This window comes from Electrophorus electricus, chromosome 8 (genome assembly GCF_013358815.1).
Source record: "Electrophorus electricus isolate fEleEle1 chromosome 8, fEleEle1.pri, whole genome shotgun sequence".
In the NCBI taxonomy this organism is placed as follows: Eukaryota; Metazoa; Chordata; class Actinopteri; order Gymnotiformes; family Gymnotidae; genus Electrophorus; species Electrophorus electricus.
Window position 1 is genome coordinate 24,056,468 of NC_049542.1, and position 24,441 is coordinate 24,080,908.

The window sequence follows — 24,441 nt, forward strand, 5'->3', positions numbered from 1 at the left end:
CTACAGTTGTTTGTTTTAAACATTCTCCGTGTGGCGTTGCGTTGAGGCTTAGCGTAAGTGGCTGAGTTAGTCTCTGTTGTTTTTCTCTCTCCAACAGAAAGAGGAGCGCGTGTCAGAGCTGAGGAGCCAGCTCTCAGAGCGGCAGGCATTGCGTTCCCGGAGACCGCCGTCTTCCACCACCCTCAATCACAGCTCCCCGCCACTCTCCACTCCACACACGGACCCCAAGTCTCTCCTCCCACCACCTGGCTACCCCCTCCCCACCTCCGACAGCCACTCTCTCCCTCCCTCCTTCTCCAACTCCTCCAACCTTTACCAGCCCGACAGCAAGATCAACCGCAGCAACTGCCACACCAGGCGGCTGCAACTCCTCTACAAATGAGCGCCCCCTAGAGGGAGGAGAAGGGATGGCTGCATGAAGAAACAACCTGAAGCAGATACATTTCTCTTCCTTCTGCCCAGCCCTTTGTGCTGGTTTCTTTGTTCATTTTCATTCTGAGCCACGTGGGCTGTGGGTGACGTACAGGCAGGATTTGCTGACCAGAATGTCAAAGGAGCCTTCTGGTGCTCATAGTCATGTGACTCATTATGTCATGTGACACGTCTTTTACACAAAAGTCGCATTTGCTGTGTTATCTACCAATTTGTGGGTATGACAAAATTGTCCTTTTTTTGTGGCTGTCTGACAAGAGTGGCTTGCAGAAGTGCAGGTGTAAATGGGTGGTTTGGATAGACTATGAAAATGTCTCTTATCTGAGATAAGAGTAGATTTTACACAGTTTTATGTCTGTAATGTATCTTAACTCTGATATTTTCATGAAAGACTCTTGAGTTTCTAGGCTGAAGTACACGAACACATTCAACATGTTTTTGTATGTATAAGATAAAACTACTTTTGCGCAGGGGTGATGGGGTATTATTGACACTTTTTCTTTTGGTCATTATCCTATTCTGTGTATAATATTTCCCAATCCAGCCCTAAAGCTGAGTCCCATTGCCAGTTAACATGTTGCAGGGAAATTACACCCATTTTGCAGTCGTGACATCAGTCTCATCCCCCACACTACCACTACTGCATCAGTAACCCATGCAAGGGTGGGTTTACTGGGTTGCTTTGTTTACCACATTAAAAGGAGTTTATTTCTGGCTTTTTCAGATTCCAGCAGGCCTCTCTGAGTTCAGAGACAGTGGGTTGTTCAGGAGATTCCATTCAGCTTCTCTACGCAGACACCTCGTAGGCTCTCTTGCAATTCTGTAATGGATTCTTTATCTTGTTTGGTTTGATTAATAATCCATGATCATTGAGCTCCTTGGTTGTGCACAGGCTGATAGTGTGTGTAGTAGTATGTGCAGTAATGTGTGCGTGCGAGTGTGCGTGCGTGTGAGTGCGTGCGTGCGAGTGTGCGTGTGTGTGAGTGCGTGCGTGTGAGTGCGTGCGTGTGAGTGCGTGCATGCATGTGTGTGTGTGTGTGTGTGGAGGTTGGTGAGACTCTGACCTTGGGTGAGTGGTGTGGTTTGTCTTCTTATGTTTTATGGTGTGTTTATTCAGTGTTCCTTGAAGCAGGGTGTTCAAATAATGTTGCCATGATGTCCACTCAATAGAGCGATTCTGTAAGAGGGACATGAAACATGAAATGGCATCTTAAACAGTGCAAATCTTGCTGTTGTTGAAAAAAACAGCACGCTCAGAAGTGACGTGCATCAGTTTGCCTGCAGACACTTCCCTCAGTTGAATGCAGAAGCATGTGATTGACCTGGCAGATTTTACAATGTTATGTGTTTCAGAGCCTGCTGTTAGATGCAAGTGTGTGATTGATTCTTTTAATTTTATTTTATTTTTATTTTTTTTCGGTAGTGGTGTCAGGGAGAGAGTAGGGCGACTTCATTTCTATTCTCTCCACAGCTGAAAACTTTACATTTAATCTTCCAGCTGCTGTAATCTAGTTAGCTTCTTAATGACACCTGCATATAGGTATATTGGTACAGTCCAGTTTGGGGAGTCAGGCTCTGTGCAATGCAATGTTACAAAGCTCTTATCTGTAGACCGTCTTACTTAGTGGAGGAAGGGGTGGGATGAAAATAAAACAAGATGCTAATTCTTTCAAGGGTATTTGTCACATAGGCTTGTTTAGTCTTCCCTGCTTGCCAGATTACAGTGGTATATCAGGATATGGTGCATATACAACAAAGTCAACACCCCCTACCTGCTTCCTTCAGGGGTGTTCTGTTTCTTCTCAGTTTAATCCTTATGTGTGGTTTCGCTGTGGCTTTTGGTAGGAAAGACCCAGTGCTAAGGTACTTTTTGCAAAATTTCTGAGAATCATAAAAAGGAGCTGTTACCTGCTCTGGTTTGTTTGATACACTCAGTTTTTGTGAGTGTTATGCCTTTCTTGTGTATGGGTGTCCATGTGTGTGTTTGCTTGTGCGTGTGTGTGGGTGTGTGTGTGTGTGTGTGTGTGTTTGCTTGTGCGTGTGTGTGTGTGTGCATCCCTTTGACTCACTTTTGACGCACAGTTGGTTCCTCTGTTCAGTATGACTGTCAGTTTTTCAACTGACACACACTCTTATAGATGGATCCAACATTCGGTTAAATCAGTACCAAGAGCTTGTCACTTACATTGACTCTTGATGGTCTGTTTACACAGATGCTTGTAAGAAAGGGACAGAAGCAGGGCTGTTGTATTTGAGGGTCTCAATCTTGGTTTGAGACTGCAGAATTTCTGGAATCTTGTCAAAGCACAAGCCACCCATATCTTTCCATTTCATTTCATTTGTCTGCCTTGTACAACCAGAAAGATGACAGTGTTGATCAGTCAAACAATATGCACAAATATTACACATGTAAATTCTAAATGTACATGGTAAATGTATTCTCTTGCACATGATATAAAGTATATATAAAAAATCGTATTGCCATGTGGTATTTAAAGTATATTTATATTTGCCATTATAGAAATTCTGTGAGAGATGTGACAGATTCTGTAAGATGCCACAGGAATGGTATCTATAGATAAATAAATGGTATCTATATATAAATAAAAACAATAGTTTTTTTAAATATGGTGTACAAATGGTTAATTTTCAAAAGTCTTTTGAAGTTTTTTCCTTAAATCATCTACAATGCACACTACCAGCCAAAGATATAGAAGCTTATGCAATTTATGTCATTTGCTTTTTCTAATCTATTTAAGCACTCTAGAAAATCTATTTAAGCACTCTAGAAAAGAGATGTGCTAGGTTGTTGTTATTGAACAATTGTTTATTGTACAATTATTGAGCTACCTGTGTAAAAAACTATATGAGTCTCAGGATATCAGGAACAAAAATGAACTGATAAGACCTGTCATATCATAGCCAAGGCAGTGTTAGCTTGAGCCTTTCATATTTAGTCCCTGATTCACATATCTGTTTAATTCTATCATCCTGAGCTGTTTCTCTGTTTATCAATATATTCCTATGCATATCTTAAGCATTTTAGGGAGTGTTATATGCCAAGTGTAGATTTTTCTCAAGGACATTTATGTTCAAACATGCAGTAATAGCTGTTTGCCTTTGGAAGTTTATTTGCACACTCTATGTTTAAAACAATTTGCACCAACATTAGTTACACTTCACTTGACCTAATGAAGTCAAAGAATTTAATCATGGTCATACTCATACATAAAGTAAGCTTAACTGAGACCCTGTAATGTATGCTAGACTATTTAAACCAAATATTGGTTAATGCTTTGACTAACAGTAGCAATATAACGCCTCTGGCTAACTAGAAGTTTGACGTTTTCAAAACATCCCCTCTTCCCATGTTTTCACACTTTTAACGTCCTAGTTCCCCTGGCCTCATGCCACAGTTTTTAATGTGGTTTCTAAGGTGTTTGGTGGGAGTGGAACTCTAAGGTTCCATAACAATATCCCTCTGACTGGTGGGCAGTACAGGCGGGAGTTTCCCCCTTTCACAGAAGTGCCACTCCTCCGGTGTGCAAATGGAAATGTCAGCTGAAAAAACTTGCAAATGAATGCAAAGTGAGATCAAAGTAAGACCCTTGCTTTTGCAATGTAACCCTTAGAAGTTTGCCGAAGTGTGAAAACATCAATGAGACATTACTGAGTCACCTGTCATTTCCTTTATTTTTTATGGTCATTGTCATCTGTCATCATGACATTTATCTTTGCATAATTACAAGAAATAATAGTAAACCACATGGATAATGACAGACGTTCAATATTAACCAGTTAAGGGAATGTTTATCTGAAGCATTTCATTTATAGAAAATCCTTAAACAAAACTGATGCTTTAACTATAAAATATGTGGTCAGATTTTTTTTGCTATCTCTGAAGATTCCTTCATAGATGTTTACATTGAGTCAATTAGCAGCTAGAACTGAAGCAAACATACACTGGCAGCAATCTGCTGTCACAAAGACCTTGTCAATTAGCTGTATGTATAATTAATTGACATGGGAAGCATAGCACTAGAAAATAAAGGCTCCTGCAAATCTGTGTTATATATATATATATATATATATATATATATATATAACATACATGAACATTAATATTATAAAGCATTAATGTACATTAACAATAGAATAAAAGGTAACATGATTTTTGTGAATATTATATAAAATGGTTAGAAAACCTTAGGTTTGATTTTAAAACATAGGTTAGATTCCAAACCTCTCCTCAAGACTTTACTGGCAGAATTTCAAAAGACTATATATGTGCATTTAAAATAATATAGAACAAATAAATAAAATAATAAAATAAGAAAATATAATTGAAAATTAACATTAACAACCTCATAGGTATCGAGAAGGACAGTATGTTGTATTCTGCCCCAGTTTAGCAGTGCCCGCAAAAAGCAAAAAGCTCTGTGAGCAAGATAATGACTTTAAACGCACTGACATACAAAAAAACCCTACAAGTGTCCACATAACTGAAGTTGGGTGCTATCGCTTGGACAGGGGAAAAGCAGGCTAAGTCAAAGTGTATAAACAGTACATTTATATTATACACACACACACACACGCACACACACACACACACACACACACACACACACACACACACACACACACACACACACACACACACACTGTGCTTTCTGTTATTTTTCTCATTAAGCTTTCTTGCCTCATTTACAGCATTGCTGCCATAGCAACAACTGGCAATGCAAGCAGATATGTCATTAACACAATGTCCATTAGCATTAAAATATTAAAATGCCTTGTAATATACTGATGGTTAAACTGTGTCATACAAAATTATCAGAAAGATTTCTCCAGTATACAGAATATTCTGTATCTTGTAAGATACAGTAGACAACTCCAGTGTGAGGAGGATTGTGTGAGGACAACTGGTCCCTTTGGGCTCATTATTTTGGGCTTTATATATATAAATTTACTAATTTTTAATTGCTGTATGTATGTACACACACACACACACACACAAACAAACACACACACACACACATACATATATATATATATATATATATATATATATATATATATATATATATATATATATATATAAAACAGAATTTTTTTTTTCTCTGTTATATTTTTAAATATATATATATATATATATCACACTATGTTTTCTCTGTTAGAGAGAGAGAGAGAGAGAGAGAGAGAGAGAGAGAGAGAGAGAGAGATTCAAAACTGAAATTTCAAAACTGAATTGCACAAGGTTTCCAGAGAATATATATATAGTGGTAGTTCATTGGTTATGGTACTTGACTAATAATCAGAAGTTTAATGACTCCGACAACCACCAAGCTGCCACTGTTGGGTCTTTGAGAAAAGCCCTTAACCCTCAAATGCTCAAGTTGTATTCAGTTAGAATTGTAAGTCGCTTTGGATAAAAGTGTCAGATAAATGCCATATCTGGAAAGCCTTTTGTTGTAGTTGTTCCTTTTTTTGCCTAGTTTAAGGTTAAAAATTTATTTCATATGTTGGAAATATGTGTGTAATAACTTTGACCCTTGTTCTGCTTGGGTTATATATTTTACTTCACACATTTACACATACCTTCCCAAGAAAACTGTTGTTAAATAATCATTTCAAACAAATACTAATAACAAAAATTGTCAGAATTGTAAAAATGTTTATTAATCTTTTATACATCTCACGTTTTTCCTATTGTGTCTTATTTAGATCACAATTTTACAAATCGTATAAATAAATAAATACATAAATACTTCAATAAATAAACAGATAAATAAACACACTATCTAATTAAAATTCTATAGAAAAAAAGCTTGTGGTTTGGTGATTTATGACTACCTTACAATACAGAAGTATTGTAAACAACGAAAAATAACGAAATTTGCTGATTGCCAACATTCTATTTAAACAGAGCCATTTAGACCTTTGCAGTATTACACTACACTACTTAAACTCTTTAAGCGTAGATGTGTTTTAATATAAAACAAATCATCTACTCGTCCAAGCGGCTGATGGAAAATAGAGGAACATGCAACAAGACGAGACTGCGTGAGGTTGGCACAGGCGGTTTACACTTTTGCCCACAAGGAGTTCACAAGGAAAAAGCTCCGAAGAACGTTTTCCCGTTTTCTCCCTCTATCTCGGGCAGCCTTTCCGTATCCATCCTAGTGCACAAGCGATCTCCGGCCTGCAGTCTGAACACGGCCCCGAGATACACTGCGGTGAACCACGACTCTCCGCTGTCGTCACTTTGAGCGGGGGCGCGCTCGCACACCGACCGCACGGTGCTCAGCAGCGGCTTCCAACTGTCGTACGAGCCAGACCAGCATGACACCTCGTGGCTCAAGTGAACAACGTCATGGTCGGAGGGATGATCTGGGTCTGTTGTGCAGCTAACGTGATAGGTGGCCTGGCTGTAGACAAAGTACAAGCCGTTCCGGGGGATGTGGATCTGGTTGTCTTTCAGCTGTAGCCCACCTTCGGCGAAAGAGTGATCTTCGTTGTCTCGCCACTCTACGGACGTATTGGATACTTCTGAGTTGTAATCACCTTTGTTGGGAATTTAAAATATGGTTAATATGCAAATTACACATGTTTTCTCTGAATGAAAGGAACAAATCTGTCAGCAAATCCTTACTTTAGACAGTGTGGATTCCTTTTAAACATAAGGCATGTGACATTTGTATTGCAGGCCAAACCTTACCTGATAAATGAATTGCAGTCTTGGCATTCCCAGATATCTCTCTCAGTGTGTGCCTAATGTCTGATTGGAGGAAAAGAAAGAACTCTGTTAACTGCCTGAAATCCCAGCAGCAAGACGAAAACACTCTAGTGGCCAATGAACCGAACAAGCATGCAACTGAACTCACCATACGCTTCCTCGGCATTTCTGTGCATCTGTTAAAAGAAAAAGAAGCGAAAATAGAAAGCTTGTTATTACCCAGCTAATCTTTGACTTGCTATGCAGTGCAGTGCATCCACAAGGTGTGTTTTCTAGGTGTTTCTCTGACATGAAACTCACCGTGTTGAGGGCGAAGCAGAGGGAAGCCGCGAAGCACAGACTCACTGCAAACAGGACCCCACACAGGTTCCAGCTGACAGAGCACGCACGGCTGGCATGCTTCTCTCTCCTGACTGTGGCCTGCGCAGGGCTCAGCACTGCCCCTTGCACTTCCAGAATGACCTCCTTGTCACTGGCCATTGGTGATGTGTTTAATAATCCCTCCTTTGTAGGAATGTAGTCCAAGACTTAGTTTTCTTTACAGAGGTTTAACTGCAGCCGCTGTGGATAAAGTGATGGTAATCGGTTCTAATGTCCTCCTTTCGTACTGCAGTGTGGCTTGCTGGTGGCGATGCACTGACTCTTTGGCTGTAGGGTAGATCTTTTAAAGGAGAGTGCAGCAGCACTGAGGGAAACTCCACTGATGTCACCACAAAGCACTGAAACCAAACAGAGAAGGAAGAAGCCATGAAAATTCACAAGTGAAAACCCACCGCCACATACACTCCTGTAGAGAGACGCATGCACACACACACACACACACACACACACACACACACACACACTCACACACGTGCACAACAACCATTTCCACTCCTGCATGACATATACCTACATATGCATGTACCTATATCTCTAGGCTATGGAGCTACCATGTTTGCTGTATTAGTCTTATGCTACTCTTGGTTCCTCAATATTATCCTTCATTCCCTGTTTCACTTTCTTTTGCATGTCTTTTCCTAGTGTTGCAATTTCTGTGGTTGTACATTTGTCAGTATTTGCATGTTGACTGAAAATGTAGAATTCATATACTGGCTTGGAATTCCTTGGAATACCTTCCATTGTGTATCTTTGGTTGATATATATTTCACACATTAGACATTCATTTGGAAGACACCCCCGGAGGTGTATTTGAACATGTGAAAATATGAAATATGTCTCACTTAAAAGTGTGAGATATCAAATCATGGCCACATTCCTAATGCTGTGGTTGTTTGAGATAGCAGAATGGCTTAGAGACCCTACTCAGCAGAAACAATTGCTAAAATCTGCCTAGTTAATACAGATAGTTTCCCCATGACATCACAGCCTACAGGATCACAAAAAGGTGGATGATTAACTCTGGCAGCTTGATTTGTCTCTGCATAAATAGTTCCACAGGAAGTTAAAGGACAATGGAAATTCTAATCCTCTGGGATTCTTGGGTGTGTCGCAAATGCATGTGATACAAGATTACTGAAGTCAGCATGCCGTTATTTGTCATGTATTGCAACATTCAAAAAATCTCACCATTGTAGTTTACAGATCAAGAATACTTGTTCATACTTCTTCAGCTAATGGGTCACACGAAGAGCACAATAAAAGCATACATACACGCAAATAAAGAAAGAGGTGTTTCATTACACTTATGACGTTTGTTGACACAACTCGTCGATACAACCGTTTTGCTACAGCTGTCGTTTTTCTTGTCCATGTGATCTCTATGTTAATATACAAACTAAAGGTGATGAGGGATGAGACGACAGGACCATTTCAGCATAACTTCATGGTAGCAAATTTTATGCTTTTTATTTATTTATTTTAGTTATTTTAGTTATTTGGAATTTGCTAGTTGGTACACATTTTAGCCTGCCACAGTACCTTATCATACTGTACTTAGAAATAGATTACATCAATTGGAGGTAAGATCTCAGAAAAGAAGCCTATTTCAGGGCAGAGGTTCAAAGGTAACAAATGATGCCATTTGGGGCAACCACACTAAAGGCTTTGACAATAACTTGTGCGTGGAACAGAATGTGGAGGTGTGAATAAGATGCAAGCTTCAGTAGAAATCTGAAGAACTGAAAGTGGGACATTTTTAAATAGTATAGTTGATGCATGCAGTTTCACCTGAAGTACAGGCATAATGAGTAATAGTGAAGAATCAGGGACTAGGCAAGGTAGACCCCCTTGAATTATTAAGTCTTATCTCATAGATGAAGACATTGCTTTACAATTAATTAATAAGACAATTAAGAAAATTTAGTCTGATTCTAGTTATAAAGGTCTATTATGCTAATTTTTGTTAGTTGAACTTTTTTATTTCATCCATTTTTATTTAAATTCCTGCATAATGCTCTTATCAGCAGTTAGTTCCCTAATGTTTTTTTAAATCTGGAGCAAAGGTTCACATTTGTATAACATTGACTTGTGCAACCAAGTCAAATCCACAACAGGCAACAGAAGCAAATGTGCAATGAAAATAAATAACCAAAAAAAGTCATTAAAAAGCATGACAGTAACAAGCGGCAGTGTTTCAGGTTTATTTCATTGGGACAGATTATGTGTATAAATAACGAAATAAATATGCAGCAGATATTCCGAGGTAAAATCCTAAAGTACACGCAGCTGTGTGGCCTGCTACTTCCTGTCTGTCATCATGGTACACATGACCAACATCTCTCCATGACATCCTCTGTGGCATCGTGTGCGTTAGATTGGTGTTAGATGAAAGCCACTGAGCTTCAGCAGTGGGAGAGAGCTAAGGGGAATTCAGACATCCACCTAATCTAACCTAGTCTAACATTCCATCTGAGCTCTAAATCCTAAGATTATTAGGTGTGGCAAATTCAAAAGTTCCAATGGAAAAAAAGAAATTATTTTCCTTTTTGTAGTTTCGTCACTAAATTCATTCTTCACTATTATTAGTATAAACACACAAAAAGCCATCCTCCAGTTGTACAGAGGGGCAGTTCAGAAACAATAACCCTGGTTTACAGTGCTTGCCTATAAACATCCTTATTGTATATAAAGATATTCAGTTGTTCCACTGTTCAAGCCAGTGATATCTCTTCCTTTGTTCCTGTGTGTGGGGATGCCACCAACCCACACTTTCAAACAGATGGAGTCATTACCACAGGAATATCTATTCAGTAGTGTGAGCAAGCAGAATAAACTCTCTGCACTTAAGGGCTTTCTTCCCCTTGTAGAGGAGTCAGAGACTGTGGAGGGTTCAACAATTGTAGAGGAAAATGTGTGTGCTTACTCATTTAGCCATCATTCGGACAAGCCCCTGACTTCCATTTCCTCTTCAGAGAACATAATACTTTCAGAAGATTTAATCTGCTAGTAGACAAGAGCATTTGAGTACGAGCTCTGTCAGCACTCGGTCAATCAAGGAATAAACAAACAGGTGTCAAACAGGTGCAGTTAAACAGTAATACCTCTAAAATCTATTAATAAATGTCTATATCCACATGGCCATCCCTGACTCACACACCTCTGCTTTACCTTTAGATGGAGCTGTAGCTGTTGCATTAACACACTGAAACACCCCCAGAGTCGGATTTTCCGTGTGTGAAATTGTACTTTCTCTTCATAACTACACAATGGCAGGCCCCGTCCCTTCTATACACTGAACTGTGGATTTCCACCTATATTTAGATGTGATTTGTCATTGGATAAATTTAGCAGAATTTTTTTTTTTTTACCTGCCTTTCCCTTGTCTATGCTTTTCTAAAAAAAAACTTTACAATTTAAGTCTCAACACATAATTTGTCAAATTTTTGTTATACTTTAATTTGTTTTAAAAAACTTCCATTAGACCTGTATAACAGTCCAATCATCTAATTTGTTAAAGAATAAATGTAAATTTGTTTGCTGATTCCTTGCAAATGAGAACAATTGTAATAATTTTCACTATTTTGTAATCAAAAGAAAGGAAGAAGAGCAGAGATGTTTTTTACCTGCCATTAACATGCATTAACTTTTTAAAAGGGGCCTGCCATTGTGTAGTTATAAAGAGAAAAGAGAAAGAAACAGAAAGAAAGACAGACAGACAGACCTGGTGTTTACCCTCTGGGATGAGTCTCTAGTGATCGGTGCTCTTAGCTTCTTCTGCTATTACAGTAGGGACAACAGCTAAATCTTCGTTTACTGTACCGTAGAGATGGGAATTTAATTAACTCCTGCGTTCTCGCATGTCTCAACAACACAAAATCTCACCTGCTTCGGAATTCATTTACTAGCCAATTAAAACCTCCCCAGTGCACGGCCTGTGCATCACCTAGAGAGCTCCTGGACAGTTACCTAATTATTCATCTGCAATGAATCTGAGACGTATTCTGGATGGCAGATCATGAATTATTTATAGATTTCATAATATGCTCTCACAACACAACTGCAAAGCGCGTTTACTTTTTGCCATCAGTTCACGTCAGCAAGTAAAATTCAACTTCACATTCGTGTAAAACGAATGTTACATTTGGTATTGCAAATAATCAGACTGCAACAATTCAGGTTCGCTTTCGTGCTGAGTTCTCAATGTGCAAAAGACCACGAACATTCAGCGGAAATGCAGACCGCTAACCTCCTATTCTCTGGTCACTCAGACATCAAAAACGCTTGAAAGCTAACGACCGTAACAGCCGATAGACCTCTAATAAAACAAAAAACAAAAAAAAAACAAAAACATGAATGCCAGCTTTCCAAGAGTAAACCCGTTCTACGCATTCCAACGCACGGGGCAAGACCCGAGGTTTGACGTCAGCTCCGCGAGCAGCGCCTTCCTCTCGCGCCCTTCCTTCGAACGCGACTGAAACGTCACGCGAGGTCAGTGATACCGGAACTAAAGATGGCGACTACCTACGAGGGGTTCAACCTGTAAGTGCTGGTGTATTATAAAATTTTGTTTAGGCAGAGCAACCGCCAAACTGCCTGAGATATTCAGTATCGCCTTGGTCCGTGCTAGATCGATTAGTGGAAGTGTTTCGCCGTTCCGACGAGGGTGTAAATAACCCCAAATAACCGACTACTGTCGCCGGTCACTTAGCCAGTGGCTAGCAAAGTCCTGTTTAACTTCTTGATCCTATTGCCGAACCATTCCAAGATATGTAACTGTTCATCTCTCGGTGGTTCCCATTTAAAACGGATTCCTTGCATTTCCAAATACGTGACCTCTTTTAAATCGCGAGACGCAACTTGGACGAATATTAGCTTCTTCAAGAGGCTTTCTGTTGCACTAGACGCTGACCTCGGGCAGTCATTGAGATTGTTGCATGATCTTAGTTGCTGAGGTCAGCTGGAATCTCTCCATGTTTCTCTGTTATGGTTACACGCTGAGCAAAGAACCAGTGGTCCAGCGTGCCTGCTAAACCGTGAGCCTTTTCCAAACAACCAACATCTGCTGCACTCTTCTGCACGTCATTGTGACCTTGTGAGGTCATTTCTGAAAGTGCTGCCTTGCACGTGTGATCATAGAATCACAAATAGTTTTGTAAACACTTCTGCTGCATTCGCATAACTAAAATTCTGGTATAGAAAAGACAACTGCTAAGTCATCACCGCCATTAACCAGTGGCTGTCAGTAGCCGACCTGAATGAAACAGGCATGAAACCTGTGGTATTGACAGAGCTGCTCCCTTTGTTGAGGATGACTGTTATATTTAGGAGATGTTTATACAGTAGGTGGGCGTGGGCTAGAATGTGCTGTGTGCGACCCTTAGACACCAGGAGTTTATCAGATCCTCCTGCTGTGACCAACACTGACCACCAACAATGAAAAGACAAAAAAGAACCAGCGTTACAACGGTGTCAGCTGACGAGTCCCTTTTTCTCAAGATGCAACCGATTTGTGCCTCAGTAGAGCCATGTTGCATAGAAGCTCATATCTGCATTTCACTTGAGGTCATGCAGTCTGAGGTTGTGCAGTACTGGCAATGCCAGGCCTGGTACTCTAACAAGGGAAGGTCCAGCTGCAGGGCTATGATGCAGCCTCCCACTCACTCACTGCCATTCTTCGTGAACCAGAGATACGCTTGCACTGCTACTTCAGTTTTGCTTGTGGTTAGGAGCAAATTTAAGTGCACAGGAAATGTACTGCTCAGCAATCTAGCAAGGAGCGAACGCTTAACCAACTTTGGCTCACTGTCAATGCAGCCAGTCTGAGGCATGTTCTGTTATTTAAACTTGCCAAAAGCATTTGTGCTCTAGTATTGATTTGGGGCTCCAGTCGGGAGTTGCTGAAACAGTCCCATGGTGGTCCATGGCTTGGCTCTTAGCTTGCTAGTAGAGTTTATTGATGACATGTACAATCATACAGTGGTATGCCAAAGCTGCTGCTCATTATCTTTGTGCAGAAGCATTCTACTATTGCAGTTCCAAAATCTTTTGCACATCTTGCTGGTTTTCAAAATGCACAGCAGATGATAAAAGGAAGTTCACTTGTGCAAACGCTTAGATTGACCACACGTTAAAAAAGTTTTGTTTCACATAGATATTTAATGGGAAAATAAATGCACATCATAAATATTTAATCGATTGTGTCATTTTTAGTTTGTAGAGGTAGTAATTTATTTTTATTTTAGTTTACCTGTGTCAGTAAAGTAGCATAGGATTTCTACCTGCTCTTCTTTTATGTTTTCGCAGTCATGTCACCTCTGAAAAGTTCTACATTGAGGCCTGTGGTGATGCCAACGATGTCTTGGTCATCGATAGGGTTTCCATGGAAATGACCCTCGCAGGTGTGAGCTGCTGACCTAGAAACAGTGAATTCTAACTGATAATACAAGGAAAAGGTCCTGTTGTTAAGAAAATATGCCAGTGTGTTTTATGATGTTGGAATAATTCCATCTGAGAGTTTGCATGCATGTTAGAGATTTTCTCACTGTCGTTCATCAGCATTTTAGCCTCTTGGAAAATTGAATATGTTTTCTCATGGCTGCCTGAATGATCCTTGGTGGAAAGCAGACTTGTGAGAGTACCATTTAATATATGGTTTAACCTAGTTATCAATGTGCAGTTGTGGTATGATAGAGGCCATATGTCATGTCTACTGTGGAGTTAATTGAGTGTCAGTGTTCAGGATGTTCTTTTAGCAAGAAACAAAGCAGAACATTGTACACTGCGTCAGTAGAACATTGTACACTGCGTCAGCAGAACATTGTACACTGCGTCAGCAGAACATTGTACACTGCGTCAGCAGAACATTGTACACTGCGTCAGTAGAACATTGTACACTGCGTCAGTAGAACATTGTACACTGCGTCAGTAGAACATTGATATGTTTAATGGCAAGGGTGGGAGATGGATGCTTTCACCCGTGAGGTGGATTGACACATCTTTCTCTTTTGAAGGTTTTAGGGACATCCCTCTGTCGGGAGTAACCAAGTCTATCTGTGGCATCATGGGGACAATTCGTCTAGTGGCTGGTAGGACCTATTTTTTTTGCGTATTTTTGTGCGTATTTGTGTTTTTGTGTGTTGGTTGATGGGTGGGTAGAGGGTGTGATCATTAGAGGCACACAACCCTGCTCCCACAGATCCTTTTCCCTGTGGAGATTAGGTCCAGCCCTAATCCTGAACCCACACCCAATCTGGCGTTATCAAGGTCTTAAGAAAATTGGAATATTAGACCCAGGTGGACTGGAAGGCATTTTGTGTGAAGCAGGCATCCCTGTGAGTGCAGATGGAGGTATTCAATTACTTGTGCCTTTGCAGGGATGTACCTCATAGTCATCATTAAGAAGAGGAAAGTGGGTAACCTGTTTGGCCACACGGTGTGGAAGGCTGTAGAGTTTGACCTGCTCTCCTACAAGAAGACTGTATTGCACCTCACAGAAAACCAAGTAAGCAATGCTCACTGTTTAACCTCAACCAGTGTTCATCCATCCACTGATGCCCATTACAGTCTCTGTTACTTAGATCAGAGTTCTGGGTAGGTGAAATAATAGTTGAGATATGAGTAGGCATCGCATGAAGAAACTCTGAGGTGTTTCCTGGTTTATATTTTTAAGTTTATTTAAGTCTTGCATGGCAGAAAAGGGAGAGTCCTGTTTATTGAAGTGCTCTTTGCTGGGGGATGGTGATGCGTTCACAGGCATCCATGACTTCGGTGTTTCCTTACAGCCAGGCAGGCTCACTCACTCCATTATTTATCAAAGCTAGAGCCTTAATTGTAGGTCCCATCATTGTAAAAACGGCTGATGGAGAGTTGAGCCGCGCGGTGTTTCCTCCACAGGTCTTGAAGAGTCTGAACAGAGCAGGCTCGCGTCCAGATCGAGCAGCATAAACCCTGGCGTTCCGTGTAAGGGCGTGAAAGAGCAGATTTCCCAACCCTGGTGTGGGGTTCCACTAATCACTCACTTGCATCGTGCCTCTTTAGTTTTAGATTCTGGACTGGCGTGCATGTTTCCGCCGGCTGATGAGCGGTAACAAAATGCTGCAGCTTGTTTTGAGATGTGCGGTTGGGACAGTGTGTTGGTGCAGGGCGTGAGGGTGCTGCAGTGGCGTGTGAGGGACTGTACTGAGTTCAGAGGGCGTATTGGGGTGTGGAGTGTGGACACGCAGGGTAAGTGTAGGAGAACACGGAAGATGATGCTGACCACAGCCAGCATGGAGGACACAGCCGTGCATGTGTGCCTGCGTGCGTTTGTGTAAACATACGGTGTGTGCATATGCGTGTGTAAGTGTTTGGGTGCATGCTTACAGCGCAGCCTGCTGCACACACATGCAGCACAGTGCTCATTTTCACACTTGCTCCGTTAATACTCTGTTATTACAGAGTGCTGGCCAGCTGAATATTGCATATCACTTGATCATGCACAGACTTGGCCCTTAACTTAAAATACCCCGTGTCGCATCCTGTAACCTGTTTTAAATATGCAAAACACAACTAATTCTAAAACAGCTGCCTCACATTTGTGTTAAACGTGTGTTGTGTGTGTCTTTTAAAATTCAGAATGTATGTATGTTTCCTAAGCACCATACAATTTGAGTGTGTACTCATAGTTTAACCTCACCTCTGACTTTGAACAGATGCAGGACAACAAGACGTTCCTGTCCATGATCACCAGTGTCCTGAATACAGATGGCTTCTACTTCTGCACAGATTATGACCTGACCCACACCCAGCAGCGACTTGCTAACACCAGCCCTGACTTTCAGGAGATGAGCCTGCTCGAGAGGGTGAGACACAGAGACAGAGAGAGAGGGGGATATGTGGTGATACATTTTCCTAAAGAATGGAATCCAGTTTAAAGAATAAATATAGATCCAGTCATTTCAAATATTTTCACAGACAGACTCACCGCACAATGTCTGCACCATAGATTCCCAATATTTATGTATACTCTTACATTTGTAAGGTAACCACTACAGATAATCAGATATTTCTAGTGCTGGGACATGGGAGAGTGCATTTATTCTACATCAGCGGAAAAAAAACAGAACTTGCCCAATATTACTTTCTGTGTTGTTTTTATGAGCATGACAATTCAAGCAGAGCGATGACATGGTTATTTGCCTAAACTTAGCGATTTCACTAAGCAAGTTTTTCAGTCATTTAATTTTCACTTAATATTTAATTTGATATTTGGATAGAAAATGGCTAGAGAGACAGAGAAGATGCCGCAGACACACAAAGGAGGGTAGCAGTCAACCCACTGGTACGAGCAGAATAGTAATGTAAGCAGATTTGGAGGATTTTCATCAGGCTTATCCTGGACGGCAAAATGTGCATAAAGCCGTTTGTTCAGGTGCCTCATCTGTATCAGCGGAGTGTTATGGGAGATGTGGTGTTGGATCTCTAGACTCTTAGTTTGGTAAACTACACTTTAGCTACTTGTTGACATGTTCAGTAAGAGATTACTGGTATATGTGATATATATATATATATATATATATATATATATGTGTGTGTGTGTGTGTGTGTTTCTTTTCCCTGGTTCGTTGGAATTGCCAAAGCTAATATTAAGCCTGAATTCTCTACGCAAATAGTGTCATTATGTTTCACTTTCTACTGCATTGTTTATAAATATCACAGCTCATGTTTATTGCGAAGTGTTAATTGAACTCTGCATCAAAAGGTCAGCCTCTTCTTCTTATTATTTATTTCATCATTGTGCATTTACCCAACACTATCTGTTCTGTTCTAATTTCACATTTATTTATTTCTTCCACTTTCTTTCTTTTTTTCTAGCTTCCATCTCTCTTTTTGTTCTCTTTCGGTTATAAAAACCCACAGTACATCAGCACTCCTTCCCCTGCAACGTGGTCATCTCTGGCAGCCCTTGTGTAGAAGTGTAGTTGCTTTTCTACTTAGTCAACAGACCTGGTGGATATCACATGACTTGTGTGTCAGTACATGGCCCCATAATCTTTCACATCATTTCTTTTCCTTTAGATCTCTTTCACACAGACCCCTCTCTCTCTCTCTCTCTCTCTATCTCTCTCTCTCTATCTCTCTCTCTCTCTCTCTCTCTCTCTCTCTCTCTCTCTCTCTCTCTCTCTCTCTCTCTGTTTGGGGCATTGCCTCTGTTACTCAATCTCTCACAGTCATTCTTACTCTGCGTTTTCAGATGTCTTTTCCCACACAGATTCCATTCCAGATTCCACCCAGTTTTTGGTCAGATTGATTGTGGCACTGGCGTATCTCTTACAACTCCTTATAAGTAGTAAGGAGGTGTACTCCTTACAACTCCAGTTTTGGGTGGGGGGGTCAGAGCAGTTTTTACACATAGCCATGAGGACTTCATGGTTGCCTTTCTTTCCCCCACAGGCAGATCAGAGGTTTGTGTGGAACGGAAGCCTCTTGAGAGATTTCCTTGCGCAACCCGAGGTAATGACACACTGAAAATCAAGTATTTTTAATTCACTGACAACCCAGTTTGCACCTCACAAGATTACATGACTTTTTCCTCCACAAAAGGGAGATGCATTATGATTTGTATGTGTTCTCCTTTTTAGCTCCACAAATTTGTTTTCCCTGTCATCCATGGTTGTATCCTTTTTTTGCTTTCTGTGCAGATTCAGGTTGTGCCGTTTGGCAAAAATCTTCATTCAGGTTCTTGTACACTAGGTGGCAGCACAGAACTAGCAACACTATCTGTCAGCTCAGTGCTAAGCCCTCTCATGAAGACTATCAAATGTGATTGTTGCTGTATGTAAATGAAGAGCATAAATCATTAGTATGTGATTAGTAGCATTAGTATGTGCAAAGATGGGTTGTGCTAGACCTTTACCGTGTTCAACAGTTATCATGATGAAGCCATGTTCTATCAATGGGAAGATATTTGAATGGATCCTCATTTCTAGAAGGAGCTGTTTCAGGGCTGGTGTGCGATATTATGTCCGAGGTATGTTGAAATGTGCACACAGACACAGACACGGATGCACACACACTCGTACATGTATGCTTATGGCTTGAATGATTGTTGTTTTTCAGCACTTTTTCCATTTTCTTTCAGGAATCGACTCCGAAGGACATGCTGCTAACTTTGTGGAAACAGAACAAATCGTCCAGTACAGTAATGGCAGAGCCTCGTTTGTGCAGGTTGGTCAAACAGAGCATGAATCAGCAATCTTTATCCTGGATGTCTCAAACAGGCATTCGCTATTGACACTGAAAGAGCCTCTAAAACATCCACAGGCTCTGGGAATAGTGGTCTAGCTGATCCACAGGCTCTGGGAATAGTGGTCTAGCTGATCCACAGGCTCTTGGAATAGTGGTCTAGCTGATCCACAGGCTCTCGGAATAGTGGTCTAGCTGATCCACAGGCTCTGGGAATAGTGGTCTAGCTGCTGTGTGACTAAATGAAGCAGTTACAGGTTTGGTGTGTCCTTCTGAAACCTACTTCATAGTCCTTCATGGGAAAAGCAGTAATTTGAAGCCTAGAGAAGCCTGTTTTGAGTCTCCGATTTTTACTTTTTTGATTTCCAAAGCCTGCCTGTATTAGCTCATGTAGGGGTAAGAGTGCTTCCATTAGCTATGAAATCCTCTGAAAGAAGAAGTAGTTTACTAATCTAACTACATGCTTCAAACTCACTACTGAATAACTCCATCTTGTTTTAGGAGTTATGGCTTTATTTCACTTTGACTGTTCCTGTGTCTTCTCTAACAGACCCGGGGGTCCATGCCTTTCTTCTGGTCCCAGAGACCCAACCTGAAATACAAGCCCAAGCCTCAGATCAGCAGTACCACCAATCACGTGAGCCTTCTAATTTTAATATGGCACATTGCAGAAGTAACATATGAATTCTTTCAGGAATTTTAGTAATTGCGTGTGGATACTGGGCTCAGAACTAGAGCACCTAAGGGATGAAAACCCATAACTGCCTTATAATCAGACCTTACAAGGCGGCTATAAAATATTGTTCTAGCAAATTCATCATAAGTATGTTAATCATTCACAGCTGGATGGATTCCAGAGACATTTTGACTCCCAGGTCCTCATTTATGGGAAGCAAGTGATTCTGAACTTGGTAATGTGTTGAAGTACTTCATGTATAACAACAAAAACAATTTGTATTTGTGGATGGCGTTTGTTCAAGGCATCCATTGTTTTGTGTAGTTTGATTAATTGTTTATTTTTAGGTCAATCAGAAAGGTTCTGAGTTGCCCCTTGAGCAAACTTTTGCCAAACTGGTGAACAGCATGGAAAGTGGAATGATAAAGTAAGTCTCCATTTTCCCTGTCACTAACATCATCCTCACAAGCTGTGATCAAGGGTGTTGAGCTTTTAATTGGATTCTTGTTGCTGGGTGTGGGTCCTTTGGATCTGTAATAACTGCAAGTATCCAGTGAGCTAATCGGTGTGGTTGACTGAGCTTCCTCATTCAAGGTACATTGCCTTCGACTTCCATAAGGAGTGCAGCAAGATGAGGTGGCACCGTCTGCAGCTCTTGGTGGATGCCGTGGCAGAGATGCAGGATGAATTTGGGTACGTCTCTTTCTTAAGGTCATGAAACTTGATGCAGTTATGGCAATTTGTGTTTACAACAAGAATAGGAACCACAAGGCTAACAAGGGAAATGCACGTGATAGAGGTGCCCCCCCCCACCCCCCGTGTGTCTGCAGGTACTTCATGTTGAGCTCTGATGGGAAGGTGGTGGTGCAGCAGACCGGAGTGTTCCGCAGTAACTGTATGGACTGCCTGGATCGCACCAATGTCGTTCAGAGCCTCCTGGCCCGGCGCGCCCTGCAGAGCCAGCTCCAGGTGAGACCCCTCCAAAGGCTTCAACGGGCTCCCACGTGCTCCAGCAGGCTGTGGGGCTTAGGCTTATGCTTGCAAAAATAGCTTTTGGTTCAGATTTTCAGGTAAGGTCTTCTGTTTGTTGCACATGTTCACTGTGTGTGAGCAGTTGCAAACACACATCAACCAAGCCTGTCTTCTGAACGGGTCATCCAAGCCTGTCTTCTGAACGGGTCATCCAAGCCTGTCTTCTGAACGGGTCATCCAAGCCTGTCTTCTGAACGGGTCATCCAAGCCTGTCTTCTGAACGGGTCATCCAAGCCTGTCTTCTGAACGGGTCATCCAAGCCTGTCTTCTGAACCGGTCATCCAAGCCTGTCTTCCACACAGGACAGCAACACGTTCTGCACTCTCTATATCTATCAGCTCTTCATGTTTGTGTTTCTTTTTTCGTTGCAGAGAATGGGTGTCCTACACGTCGGGCAGAAGATCGAGGAGCAGGCTGAATTTGAGAAAATTTACAAGAATGGTGCTTGCTAGTTTCACACTCTTCATAACCCTGTGTTGTTTAAATCCCTGTTTTTCTATATTGGAAAGCTCAAAGACTCATCATGCACCTACCTTTGTTTAACCCTGCCACACTTCCTCTGGTTTTTAGCCTGGGCCGACAACGCCAACGCATGTGCAAAGCAGTATGCCGGCACCGGAGCCCTAAAGACCGACTTCACCAGGTAAGCAACCTGCAGAACTGTGCCTGGCCCCTCTGGTGAGTGAGGGTCCTCTCTCCTGACCTCCACTGTTTCTGCCTCAGGACGGGGAGGAGGACACAGTGGGGCTTAGTTATGGATGGCTGGAATTCTATGATACGCTATTACAAGAACAACTTCTCTGATGGCTTCAGACAAGTAAGTGTGAATTCACTTTCTCTTACACTTTCTCTTGTGTCTTTTCACAGCTGAGGAACTATCTGTATGAATCTCATAAATCCAAACAGAATTTGCTTCCTTTCTAGGATTCCATTGACCTCTTTCTTGGAAACTACTCTGTGGACGAAATGGAAATCTTGACACCTCTTCAACTGCAGAAAGATTGGAAATTCCTCACGGTCAGTTGGTTTTTCTGATCTCTAATCCAAATTTATAATTGGAATAGAGGATGAGATGATAATATTTTGTTTACAAAATAGAAGTTTCATGCGATGGCCTTGCTGTATCGTAACTCCTTTACCTCAGATCAGGCTCATAAATGGTCATCAAATTGAATGAGTTTTGAAGATGACGACTAACAGGGTTTGCTGACCTCTTTTCCTCCAGTTGCCCATCATTATGTTGGTGGCTTTCTCCATGTGCATTATCTGCCTTCTCATGGCTGGTAAGGAAAGGAAAAACATCCAGTTTAAGCATTATTCGCATTATTCACCTTAAAAACAAATGTTTCTTAATGAATTGTATGATGTGGTTCCAGCATTCAACGCTGTAGCTGCAGCATTAAACACAGTGACATGCATGACGGCGTGAACACCTCCGTTTCTCTCAGGTGACACCTGGAGAGAGACAGTGGCGTACGTGCTGTTCTGGGCCGTGGCTGGTGTTGTCACGGCAACCGTCATCCTCCTCAATGGCAAGGAGTTTGTGAACGTGCCCAAGCTGGTCCAGAAAGAGAAGATGGATTAGGCGTGTGTGTGTGTGTGAATGTGCTGAAAGCGGCTTGGTCCCACAGGACCACCACACCCCACTCCTCCTTCTTCCTCCTCCTGGCTGCATCAGGTTTGGAGTCTGTATTGATCTGCTCGCCGCACAGTTCTTCTCCTACTGTAGACCATGGCCATCCAGCAGGAGCTCGCAGTCTGTAATCCTGCGTCCGCCATCCCGACCTCACCTCTACATGCAGTCTCCTTGTGCAGTAATCTTTTCAAGTGAGTGGCATGGTGCCCAACCATAAGAAAAATAGCTCACACTTAATACTTCGCATTATATGCTTTAGCAGAGCTGTTGATTTTGCACTACATTAGAACAAGCTGTTTGCCCAGAACTTCATTGTTAGACCTTTTTGTGATTTATGGAGCAATATTGTTGTTACCAAAGTTATTTTGGTTGGCATTCAGCTGCCTATATGTGTAAATACTGCCCTACTCCATTTAACAGAGGCACTGTGTAATGAGGGTTTTCTGTACACATAAATGCAACGGAACATCATTTATATTAGGAGGGATATGGGCTCTCTTGCGTTAGACACCTGTCTTATATTCATACGATATGTCATCATTATATCGTAGGCTACATGGATCTCTTAACCTCTCCTACCTGCTGCTCTGCTCTTTTCTGTACTCTTGAGTCCTCAAGTTACTAATGTCTTATTCACCACAATTTTTATAGGTTGCTGAATGGGTTAAGATGGCTATGGATGGGCAGAGATTTTGCGCACACTCTCAGTAATGGTTTACACAAATGTCTTCTATCAGCACTTTACTAACTATTCCATCTGTGGACCACAAGACTAAAATAGATTTCCTTGTGGGCACATTCCCTATCAGTTTGTTTTTGTGTGTGTGGTTGCAGTGTTATTCTTCCATTGCCTGTCGAGTACTGAGAGTGGAGTTGCACTTCACATGATGTTAACAGGTGCTGCTGAAGTCTGCGTTTTATGTTTTCCTGTACTTCAATAGTGGGTAAATATTTCTGCTTGGTCAGCTTGTCCTAAAATGACAATTTTGTTTATTTCTTTATTTTCTTGAAGGCACTGAAAGATAAACGTCTTTCCATTAAGCTCCATTTGAGCATAATTCTGATATATTGTATATGATTACGCAATTAAAGAATCTCATATTTTACTCCCTGGTTTGATTTAGGTTGGTGAGAGAATGTCATGTATATCCTTCCCACTGTGATCATGAAAAAATGCAACAGTTAAGCTCATACACACAAAAACACTGAACACTCAAATTTAGTATTAGACTAAATTTAAGTAGTGTGATGGGCTTTTAATAATGCACACAATTCTCTGCTAGATAATCTGTTGATCAGGTGGTTAGATCTGCACACCTTTACACACTGTTAGCACAGCAGCTGTATAAACCATGGTGATTTACTTAACCTCTCCAGGGTAATGTTAATATTACAACGCAATTCTGTGTAGTATTGTGTACCTTACAGTGAGAGAATCGGGGCTTATTCATGTTGTTTGGTCATGTGTGGGGATCGTGTGATATAAAAGTAGTTTTCTCATGGAGTACTCAAGAGGGTGTGGTTGTCATGATCTTTTGTTTCTCATCTTCAGATGGCATAAGATCTTCAAAGTGCAATGAGTTTAAATTTAGTGTAACGTGGTATTTGTATTTTTAGAACTTGATCTAGAGCTTAGTTCTCTTTGTTCTTATGATTTCTTTATTTTAAGAGGTCATATCAGCCTCAACATTGTAATAAAATGTTTAATTACTGTGTGTGACCTGGTCAGTTCTGCAATGCCCATTTATGGTTTAAGATTGACCTCTATTTCAAACAAAGGTTTAAGAATTCAGGTCATGGGAAATATAACTTAATACTTTTAACAAACTTATTGTGTGCTGAAAGACTCTTGCTAATAATTCTTAAGGTATTATTAATTTTCTTCTAAGATGTAAAATTTGTATACTTGTGAAATTCTTTTTCGGTTTCTGATATTGCGGTTCTTTATTGAAATTATGCTAAATTAATTCTAATTATTTTTAATGCAATGGGTTTGCTTTTGCCGGCACTGCAGTTGTGTGTGGCATTTGTGCCAGTGATGTTTTTTCATAGTGATCTTAAGCTGTTAAAATTTTAGGATTTTGGAAAAATCTTTCCCATCTTGGAAAGTCCAGTTAGGAGTATTCATCTTGTAACGTCTTCTCCTTCTGCAAGTGTTCAAATAATTACAATAAATTAAAAAATATCTTTTTTATATACATTTTTAATAATTTATTTTTTATACTTTACGTTTTTCAGATATACATAAGCTTTAGCTTTTAAGCTGTCTGATCCAATGATCCCTATTCCTTTTTAAAGATTTTACAATTGACACTGTATTTATTG

General features: G+C 40.9%; 3 protein-coding genes across 11 annotated transcripts in view; 2 read left to right on the top strand and 1 right to left on the bottom strand.

Moving 5' to 3' along the window:
• gabbr1b (gamma-aminobutyric acid (GABA) B receptor, 1b) overlaps positions 1-1,404 on the top strand; it is a 65,374-nt gene extending 63,970 nt beyond the window's left edge. For all 7 annotated transcript variants that reach the window (XM_027019739.2, XM_027019740.2, XM_027019741.2 and 4 more), the window contains one exon: positions 98-1,404. In XM_027019739.2, the coding sequence (XP_026875540.2) occupies positions 98-382 (285 nt within the window). In that variant the 3' untranslated portion in view covers positions 383-1,404. The remainder of the gene's footprint in view (positions 1-97) is intronic.
• Positions 1,405-6,092: 4,688 nt separating this feature from the next.
• tnfa (tumor necrosis factor a (TNF superfamily, member 2)) lies at positions 6,093-12,035 on the bottom strand. Of its 2 annotated transcripts, none has more exons than XM_035529292.1 (6): positions 11,796-12,035; positions 11,282-11,362; positions 7,469-7,887; positions 7,317-7,344; positions 7,151-7,210; positions 6,093-6,996 (listed from the first exon to the last, which is right to left on the bottom strand). In XM_035529292.1, exons 3-6 carry the CDS (start codon positions 7,646-7,648, stop codon positions 6,539-6,541), a joined length of 726 nt encoding a protein of 241 aa, XP_035385185.1. In that variant the 5' UTR covers positions 7,649-7,887; positions 11,282-11,362; positions 11,796-12,035; the 3' UTR covers positions 6,093-6,538. The 2 variants fall into 2 exon arrangements, with proteins under 2 accessions (XP_035385185.1, XP_035385184.1); XM_035529291.1 differs by having other exon boundaries at positions 11,271-11,362.
• sacm1la (SAC1 like phosphatidylinositide phosphatase a) lies at positions 12,033-23,628 on the top strand. 2 transcript variants are annotated; one of them, XM_035529289.1, is made up of 20 exons: positions 12,033-12,088; positions 13,853-13,947; positions 14,560-14,634; positions 14,923-15,050; positions 16,240-16,389; positions 17,981-18,040; positions 18,169-18,202; positions 18,456-18,557; positions 18,669-18,754; positions 19,323-19,409; positions 19,615-19,683; positions 19,796-19,875; positions 20,043-20,141; positions 20,279-20,417; positions 20,852-20,921; positions 21,051-21,123; positions 21,204-21,297; positions 21,405-21,497; positions 21,706-21,763; positions 21,929-23,628. In XM_035529289.1, exons 1-20 carry the CDS (start codon positions 12,060-12,062, stop codon positions 22,063-22,065), a joined length of 1,758 nt encoding a protein of 585 aa, XP_035385182.1. In that variant the 5' UTR covers positions 12,033-12,059; the 3' UTR covers positions 22,066-23,628. The 2 variants fall into 2 exon arrangements, with proteins under 2 accessions (XP_035385182.1, XP_035385183.1); XM_035529290.1 differs by lacking the exons at positions 12,033-12,088; positions 13,853-13,947; positions 14,560-14,634 and adding an exon at positions 15,443-15,508 and having other exon boundaries at positions 14,966-15,050.
• Positions 23,629-24,441: the final 813 nt, after the last annotated feature.